This window comes from Zingiber officinale, chromosome 2A (genome assembly GCF_018446385.1).
Source record: "Zingiber officinale cultivar Zhangliang chromosome 2A, Zo_v1.1, whole genome shotgun sequence".
NCBI classification, from domain to species: Eukaryota; Viridiplantae; Streptophyta; class Magnoliopsida; order Zingiberales; family Zingiberaceae; genus Zingiber; species Zingiber officinale.
The window spans coordinates 89,833,444-89,843,557 of NC_055988.1; the positions used below are offsets into that span (position 1 = coordinate 89,833,444).

A 10,114-nucleotide genomic window follows, 5' to 3' on the forward strand; every position below is an offset into this window, starting at 1 on the left:
TTTATTATTAGATTTGATTAACATTAGAATATCAATAGAATATTCCTTCCTTAGCGGCGTTTTCTTAGTGATGTCACGTCAAAAACGTAAAAATCTATCTCTCCATAAAAAAAAAAGCTTCCTTAAGATTTAGAATTTAACTATCGCTCTTAAACTACAAGCCATCACTACAAAGAACATTAATTTAGGGATAAAATTCTGGAACGAAAAGAATTTGTCCCAAAATTGAAATAAATTTAACGACAAAAATAAATATCGACCCAAATTATCAATGAAATCTGCAACAAAAATATTTCGTTTCAATTTCGCAACAGACAAAAATTTCATCGCTAAATTCATTTTTAAAATAAAAGAAAAAAATTTGAAAGTCATACATATGGATCTAGAGACATCAGGATTTTATGAAACAAGTTTCTATACATTCATGTCGTTGCTCTGATCGTAAATATATCATCATCCATATATAATTTTGGAGTAATACTCTGAGTGATTCAATTTTTTAACTCGCATTAGGTAAAGATCAGATTAAAAATCCTCAACAATCAATATATTTGGTAAAAAAAATATGTGGACATAATTATGAATACGACAACGATACGAACACATAGAAACTTGTTTCATGAAATTCCGATGTCTTTAGGTCCATATGTAAGCATTTCGATTTTATAATTTTTTTAAAAATTTTTTATAAGCCTTCCGATTATTTATTTATTTTTTTAATTTTGGGACGAATCCATCTATTTGTCCCAAATTGTGGGACGAATCCAGGATTCGTCCCCAAATCTGGGATGAATCATGGATTCGTCCCAGAATTGAAAATATTTTTTAAAAAAGGAGAAAATACGGAAGGCTTATATATGGACATAGAGACATCGGAATTTCATGAAGCAAATTTCTATGCTTTCGTATTGTTGTCCTGATCATAAATATATCATCATCCATAATTTTGAATTAATATTTTGAGTGATTCAAATTTTTAAATCAAATTAGGTCAAATTAGGATAAAAAATTCCAACAATCAATATATTTGATCAAAAATATTTATGTGCACATAATTACAATCAGGACAATGATACGAACGTATATAAACTTATTTCATGAAATTCCGGATACTATGATTAGAGTTTTTTTTTTTTTTTTGTGAACAAGAATTTTTGTTTTATTTATCTAGACAAAGTATATGAGAATAATTAGGATAGCAATGGAAGTGTAGCAGCCATTCGTAGCCTCGTTTTTCTATCCGTCTCTTTTGTTGGGATGTCAACACTCAACAGTGGCATTTTTGTTCAAATCTACCGCGGACGATTTTGATCCGCAGAATGGAAAAGAAAAAAAAATTGAAAATGAAAATGATAGGAATAAAATAGTTAAGACGGTGAAATAAGAAAGAACACGTTTTCTAAATCAAGGATAGAGATGCTATAAATGATCGATAAGGACTTAATGGAAATAAAATTAAACGTCTTTAGCCTTGTATGATCTCATCGTCTATCGACTAATCTGGTTTAGTTTGATCGGTTCACCTAACCTAACTGAACTTATTTAATGGCACACTCAATTTGCTTGGCCCATTTGATGCCCTCAATCCATTAGCTCACATAATGTATTACTCCTATATCAGTATGAAATTCTTATTTTTATCAAATTCTTATTTTTACATAAATAAATGTATAAAATTTAAAATGCTAATATAATTATAAATATTAAATTAAAATATTAATTAATATTATATATAGTAAATGAAAATATAAATAAAAATAAGTGAAAAATATAAATAAAAATAAGTACATTAATAATGAGGTCATTAAAAAAAATTGTTGAAGGGGTTTATGATAATGAAAAAAAGTTTTGAAAAGGAGTGATATTTATTAATATAAAATATTTTAATTTTATTTATTTTTTTTAAAGAAAGTACATGTTTTAAAAATTATTTCCTTTTTACTTACTATAAATAAAAAAATTAGTTTGACGTGGAAGCCCAAATTGTTACAATTAAATTATATTGGATCAGTGAGATAAAAAAAATAATCAAATAATTTAAAAAAAAAAAGAGAATTGAGCTTAGGGGCTCGGTCCAATAGAAACGGCCCAGTCCAACTCAATCGCGACCCCTGGCTGTCATGCGCCCCCGTATGCGCTACTCCCTGGGCAACGGAAACCCTTTCTAATTCCTATACTCGATACAGTCGCCATAGCAAAGCGAGATCTGCTCGTGATTGATTCGAAGTTTTCATCGATCGATCGATCGAGATGCAGGCGACGAGAAGGGCCGCTCACCGCCTTGTTTCTCAGTCACTCCTCCGTTCCACCGCCGCTCGTACTCCACTATCCTCCGCCGCTGCCTCCCAGAGGACCGTGCCAACCACCGCCCTTGGCACCACTGCCTCTGATGTCGTGACGTTACCCCGGTCGAGACGGTGGCCTTCCCCTCCTCCTGCCATTTCCTCGAGGATCGTCCCCGTCGGCTTTGCAGGGGCGTTGTCTTTCTCGATGACCCTAGTCACCGTGGCGGAGGCCAAGGAGCCGCCCTCCCCAGAGCGGATCCCCAAGGATGTCGTCCTCTACCAGTACGAGGCGTGCCCTTTCTGCAACAAGGTCAAAGGTAATTCCTTTTTTTTTTCTGCGTATTTTTCTCCAACACTTATCTACTGATGATCTGGTGCAAATCGTCTATTGCTTATAAATTCCCAGTAGAGCCATATGCAACTTCTGTGTCCGTTTATGTAGATTTGATGGAAAGTCAGTTGTTTGCTCGTGGCAATAGTCGTTTTGTATGGATAATAAGTGAGATGGCAAAGGTGAGCGCTTCACCTAGACATGTATTGCGCATAAAATATTTCAACGAGTAGTTGGCCATTGTTAGCAAGGCACGCAGTTTTTTATGGAACTCTAAATCAACTGAAATTGTGAGAATCTGTCTTAGTCCTTTCGTAAATAGAATGAGAAAATGGCCTGATCTTGTGTCGGTATTAGTATATTAATCTAAAGTGGAGTCTAGAATGAGCCTGCCATTCGCTGTATTGTCTATGAGCTTTATATTTCTGTCATTCTATGTACTGGTTTCAGATAACTCTAGTAAATTATTTTCCAATGCAAGTATAAACACCATGGATCAATTTACTGAAATAGTAAATGGTATTATACAATGCAAATCATTCTAAATTGTTCTGATATCTTAACCTTATCCACACAACCATAATTTCTTGTTTTTGGTTCAGTTAATCAAGCACTCTAAATTGTACCCTAGATTTCTGGTCTAGACCTTTAGTTAGATATGACATTGTTCTTTCTATTGCAGTGTGTCTATATTTTTTTCTTCTAAAATATCACTTTGCTGCTATTTACAGCATATTTGGATTACCATGACATACCATACAAAGTCGTGGAGGTGAATCCTATAAGTAAGAAGGAGATCAAGTGGTCTGATTATAAGAAGGTTCCTATCCTGGTTGTGGATGGAGAGCAGCTGGTTAATTCGTCAGGTTAATTTGATTTTCTTATTAAATTCTGCAAACAAAAACTTGATTTTGTTATATGAGGGTATCTTTGTTGTTGGTTAGCGTTCAAAAAATCTTTACAAGGTTAATCAATGTAACTTTTTTTTTTTTTTTGCAGATATTGTAAAAAATTTAGATGAAAGGTTGCATCCTGAGCACGCTGTCATTGATGAGGAAGAGGCCAAATGGCTTAGGTATAGTTTGTCCATTAATTTTTGCCATAAGTATATATATTACATTTCTGATTTTTATGGTTTCTCATGTTCAGAAAAAGTGGAAGATTATTTTAAAATTATTTTATATACTGATACCTGAACCCATGCAGGATTTCATAGCCTTGATTTAGTAGTCTATTATTTTTCCATAATTTGTTTATTAGCACTTTTCTCTTTGTAGGTGGGTTGATGATCACCTTGTCCATATGTTGTCACCAAATATATACAGAACTACTTCAGAAGCGCTGGAATCTTTTGACTACATAGCTAAGCATGGTATGCTAATCTTATTTAGTGAATGTTCATAGATGATGCTTAGGGCAATGCTCTCACCTTTCTTAAAAAGTTTGTCTTGTAAACCAACAGTGTTTTGAAGCATTATATATGTAACAATAGTGTGTCAATATTAGTTGAATCACTTCTGCACAAACATAGTTGAAATTTTCTTTCAAGGAAGCTTTAAAGTCTCATTCCAGCTCAGGGTATTGGTCTATCTGCCTCAATCATTCTCAGTCAGATAAACATCAGCGTTCATCCATTGGTCATTGAAGCAGCGGAGAGGGGTAGATTAGGCGGATAGATGCATAGTTAATGATGAGGGAGCGACTTGGAGCATCGAGGGAAGGTTTCCTCTTTCAGGTTCACTTATCTGGTGGAAAGATGGACAGAGCAAGGATTGAGGTCGGATCCCTGTGTAGAGAGTCTCTTGGTTAGTGATTGTCTCGAGTTGAGGAAATATCATGAGCAGGGAGAACCCTTGCTCCACATGAGGAAATCCTTTGTTCTGCATCTTATTGTGAGAGTGGAACAGTAAATCTTGGTGGTTGAGCCTGTGGGCCTGACATGAGGTTTTTATATTAACCCTTTCTTTTAAGACTATTTTACTGATTTTGACTATATGCTACATTCCCAGAGTGGGAACAGTAATCTCAGACATTCCAGTCAGAATGACATGATTTTAAATTAATCTTATATTGATGATTTTGGCTATTCTACTTTGGATGAATGACTGTTTTTGTCACTGGTAGTTTTTCTGAATCATTTCTCATGTATCAGACTGCCTATTAATCTGTAGCCTGAAACTTGTTTTGGGGTCGTTCGTCAATTTCAAGCTGGACCTTAGCCTCATATAAAAAATTGATGTTGTGCCAGGGAACTTTAGTTTTACAGAGAGATTGACTGTGAAGTACGCTGGAGCGGCAATCATGTACATGGTGTCCAAGAAACTGAAGAAGAAATACAACATCACTGATGAACGTGCTTCATTGTATGAAGCTGCACAAACATGGACAGCGGCTCTCGGGGGCAGAGATTTTCTTGGTATCCCTTCCTCAGTTTAGATTCCTTTAGTTTTCTTGGTTTCTTGCTGCTAAAGTGGATTTCTTTTGACTAGGTGGCGCGAAGCCTAACTTAGCTGACCTTGCTGTTTTTGGTGTTCTGAGACCGATACGGTACCTAAGCGCCGGCAAAGATATGGTGGAGAACACTAACATTAATGACTGGTACAGGAGAATGGAAACTGCAGTCGGAGAATCATCAAGGATATCGATGTAGCTTGCAAATACTTCCAGCTTATTTCTTCAAGAAATAGGTGCCCATTTTGTTCAAATTTTATCCGTAGGGATAACCAAACAATACAACATGATTTTTCATCTTTTGTCCTTGTTGAAAAGGAATAATTATTTGTATGACGTTTATTTTACAAAATCATACTCGGCAATTTCAATTGCCTGTTCTTTCCCTTAAATCGTTTTCGGTTCATACTTAGTATAGTTCCTGCGTGCAAATCGATTATGTTTATGGACATAAGTTGAATACCTGCGTGCAAATCGTTCATGTTTATGCGCACGTGTTTATTCAAATCGTTTTCACCTCCTCATAACTTGTGACTGCTTTAAATATACCTGCGTGCAAATCGTTTATGTTTATATAAACACTTTAATTGCCTGTTAATTTAATTTTCAATTTGATGGTTTAATCTTCTAAAGGCGTTTGAGTATTATTTATACATCACGAAGCATGATTGCTATAATCCATAAATTTACAGATCCATAGTTGAGAAATGGAATCCATGAATAAGAATGGTATTCCAGGGGATCATGAAGTTGCCAAGGCTGAGCTAATGCGAGGCCACGGCCAACTCTGGAACATCATCTTCAACTACGTCAACTCCATGGCCCTCAAGTGCGCCGCAGAGCTCGGCATCGCCGACGTAATCTACCGCCATGGCCAGCCTCTTCCTCTCTCTGTTCTGCTCACCGAGCTCTCTATTCTCCCCTCAAGAACCGACTCCTTCCGCCGCCTCATGCGCCTGCTCGTACACTCCGGCCTCTTCACGAGCTCGACCGCCGGAGACGAGGAAGAAGAGGCCTACGCCCTCACACCCATCTCTGCCTCCTTTCTCGTGACCAGCAAAGCAGAGAACATGTCCCCGCTCGTGTTCGCCGTGCTCGACCCGGTCATGGTCGACCCCTGGCACTGCTTGAGCAGGTGGTTCACCGCTGCCGACGAACCCCCTGCCGCCTTTGACCTATTCCACGGGAAGTCATTGTTCGAGTTGACCGGAAACAACCCCGAGTTCAACGTAAGTTTCAACCGGGCTTTGGCCGCCGATTCCAGCTTCGTGGCGAAATTGATCCTCGAACAGTGCGGCGGCGACGTCTTCCGAGGCCTGCAATCGCTGGTGGACGTCGGAGGAGGGAGCGGCGTGCTCGCCACCGCCATCGCCGACGCCTTCCCGCAGACCAAGTGCGCCGTGTTCGATCTCCCGCACGTGGTGGCTTTGCTGCAGGGAAACCCAACGGTGGCCGCCATCGCCGGCGACATGTTCGAGTTTGTCCCCCCTGCAGACGCAGTGATTCTCAAGGCAATATCATTAATTAATTTTCTTCTTCCATTTAATTTTCTTATAATTAATAATCAATCATCGATTTTCTATATAATGCAGTGGGTATTGCATGACTGGAACGACGAAGACTGCGTGAGGATACTACGAAATTGCAAGAAGGCGATTCCTCCGAAAGAGGAAGGAGGGAAGGTGATAATTATCGAAATGGTGATGAAATTGGAGAAGGAGAAGGATGGAAGTATTCATGATGAAACCGCAGAGACGCAGCTTCTTTTTGATGTGTACATAATGACGCCTGTGCCAGGAAAGCAGAGGAGTGAAGCAGAATGGAAGAGTATTTTTATAGCTGCTGGTTTCTCAAGCTACACCATCACACCAATCTTGGGATTGCGTTCTCTCATCCAGCTCTTCTATTGATTATATTGTTAATTAAGATTACTATATACAATTAGTAGTGTGATGAGATTAAAGGACATAGCATGAAGAAGCTAGCTACATGTATGTGTGCCAATTCATGTGTACCTATTACTGCATGTGTGCCTTCCTATATACGTATTTACATGTGTTCCTTCCTTTGCTCATTAATAAATCATATGTAGAACAATCTCTGTAAAAGGGACATGGATAGGATAGTGTTATCCGGCAGGCTGGGTAGAAGGAGGATAATCTGACTTCTTGAAGAAAAGGCAAGATGCAGAGAAATTGCCGAAAACAAAGGAAAAGCAGAGTTCTCAAGGTTTTCCAAAAACAACAAAGAAAATTTGATTATGTAATACATCATGGATAATTCCCTGAACATTTAAACATATGTTATAGACCAGAAATTTCTAACTGGTAAACGAAGAAAATAAATCCTAGCAAATATAAAAAGGTCATAACATATTCATAATACTAAAATTCCTAAACAAACTCAAAATATAAAAATACAAAACAAAAATGTACTCTAAATATCAAAAATACTGTAAAAAATAAAAAAATAAAAGTTATTAAAAATAATAATAAAATTCTTTGGATCCTCTGCTATCAATCGCTCCAGATTGAAAAAACTCGACCTCTAATTTAAAATAATTTCAGATGATAATAACCCAAGAAGAAAATTATCTAACACCACATCGATAAAATTTACTAAATCATTTAAACAAAGAACAATGGCATACCATGCTGTAAAACCAATTAATTTGGTCCTCTAAATACTGTGAGCAAGGGCGGATCTACCAAAGGACCTGAGGGGGCCATGACCCCTAAATTTTTTAATAATATTATTTTTATATAAAAAATTATTTTATTTATTCGTATATATACCATTCGACCCCTCGTGAAAAGGATATATATAGTTTGTCTAATGTTAAGTTTTGATTTTTTTTAACACACCGTTTGAGTTTGAATCTTCAAGGATTAAATTTCAAATTTTTTTCTCATTTATTTTTCACATTCGAACTAAATATACCTTGTGCATTTTAAAAATTTAGAAAAGTAATTATTATATAATACGTTTAATAATTATTTCATCACCCCCTAAATCTAAAATCCTAGATCGACTCTAACTATAAGTGTTGAGCACTAACTCTAACTGAGCATAAATGAACTTAGCCTTACAAAACTTTTATTATATTATCAACCGAATGAACGCCGAGTGAGCACCGATGTGCTTACACGTGCTCAGCCGGACAAAACCCGATTGAGTATAAAGGCACTTGGCCTTACAAAGATTTTATTATATTTATCGTCCGAGTGAAGGCCGAGCGAGCACCAATGTGCTTACACGTGCTCAGCTGGACAAAGCCCAACCGAGCATAAAGGCACTTAGCCTTACAAAGCTTTTAGTATATTATCGACCGAGTGAAGACCAAGTGAATACCAATGTGCTTACATGTGCTCAGCCGGACAAAGGCCGGTCGAGCATAAAGGCACTTAGCCTTATACAACTTTAAGTATATTACTGGCCAAGTGAAAGCTGAGAGAGCACCAATATGCTTATATGCGCTTGGTCGGACAAAGCTCGATAGAGCGTAAAGGTGCTTAGTCTTATAAAGCTTATAGTACATTCCCGGCTAGAACATGCTTAACAGAGGATATTCTCATTATATATGCGACCGACTTGAATGACCGGCCAGAACATGCTTAACAGAGGATATTCTCATTATATATGCAACCTGCTTGAATGATTTATCGTAAAGCTTAACGAGTGTAAGGGTATTCAATTATAAAGATCGATTGAAACATGCTTATAAAGATATTCTCTCTCTCTCTCTCTCTGTATATATATATATATATATATATATATATATATATATATATATATATATATATATATATATATATATATATATATATATATATATATATATCTATATATATATATATAAGAGAGGGAGAGAGAGAGAGAAAGCCGTGAGTAGCAACAGTAAGTGCATGACAACTTGGCAAATTTGACCAGAAATATTCTCTAGAAATTTCTTCAGTTATAGTGACGTGTTCTTATGCATACTTCATCAGGAATATGAGTCACAAACGACAAAAGAGGTACATCTAGGGTACAAAAAAGATTTCTTAATGGATTATTGCACGAAACCTAAAGTATGACTTCATCTTCTAACAAAATCTAACAAACGGGGGACCACCTTATGACTACGGAGGTTATATGAGGTAGTATAAAAAAGGGGATCCTCTCCGTTGGCAAGGTACACAAACTCTTGCATCCAAAACTCTATCTCTAAGTAATTTAGTTACTGTATTTTTTATTTTTCTTCTTCTTCTTCTTCTTCTTCTTCTCCTTCTACTTCTCCTTCTTCCACCTTCAAGAGAGGAACTGACTTGAGCATCGGAGGTCCTAGCCAGGGATCCCCACCCCGGTCTTGGATCACTAAAGCTTTGTTGGCTCGTCTCACTATGCGCATGATCGTTGAGGAGCTCTTCCAGATCTTCAGAAGTCCGTCTTCATCAGAAACCATTCATCAAAGCCAGTGCACCACCTCATAAATCTCAGACAGGATCAAATTTGACGTTGTCTGTGGGAATCATCACCTGGATCCGAAATTATGAGATGGAGGAGGCTGGAAAACCTAACACCATAACTATGACGTAAGAAAATCTGGAGTTGCTCATCAATACCAGAGTACAAAAGTTATTACAACAACAATAAGCTAATACTGGAGGTACGTTACTTGTGGCACCACATCCGGCGATATCAACAACTACTCACTAGAGGGAAAGAGGGATCGAAGGGGATGATCCTCCTTGTTTACTCCCTATCCCTCTCTCTCCAACTCGACGTCCTCGAGCATTTTTCCGGACACCTCTTGAGCAAGGGGGGTGAAAGGAAGTTCTTTAGAAATCTTCTAGGGAAACACCTGTAAGGGATAAACGAAAAGGGAAGATTATAGCTAGCGATAGTTCTTTTGAGAGGATGGTTACTCTATTCTCTCAACGAGTGCTAGATGATCCTCTACTGAAACATTATCAAAACTTAAATATCGAAGAATATTCTGGAACGTCTGATCCATAAGATCATTGTCTTAAATTCAAAAATGTTGCTCTCCTTCAACAATTCACTG

The 10,114-nt window shown here is 37.2% G+C and overlaps 2 protein-coding genes across 2 annotated transcripts; both read left to right on the forward strand.

Annotated features, from left to right (window-relative positions):
* The first annotated feature begins 2,136 nt into the window (after window positions 1-2,136).
* On the forward strand, window positions 2,137-5,459 carry LOC122041494 (prostaglandin E synthase 2-like). Its single transcript, XM_042601192.1, has 6 exons — window positions 2,137-2,602; window positions 3,348-3,482; window positions 3,616-3,691; window positions 3,894-3,988; window positions 4,865-5,032; window positions 5,106-5,459. Exons 1-6 carry the CDS (start codon window positions 2,251-2,253, stop codon window positions 5,264-5,266), a joined length of 987 nt encoding a protein of 328 aa, XP_042457126.1. The 5' UTR covers window positions 2,137-2,250; the 3' UTR covers window positions 5,267-5,459.
* LOC122041493 (trans-resveratrol di-O-methyltransferase-like) lies at window positions 5,165-7,131 on the forward strand. Its single transcript, XM_042601191.1, has 3 exons — window positions 5,165-5,303; window positions 5,760-6,578; window positions 6,660-7,131. The coding sequence occupies exons 2-3, from the start codon at window positions 5,775-5,777 to the stop codon at window positions 6,975-6,977; spliced, it is 1,122 nt and encodes a 373-aa protein (XP_042457125.1). The 5' UTR covers window positions 5,165-5,303; window positions 5,760-5,774; the 3' UTR covers window positions 6,978-7,131.
* The last annotated feature ends 2,983 nt before the right edge of the window (window positions 7,132-10,114 follow it).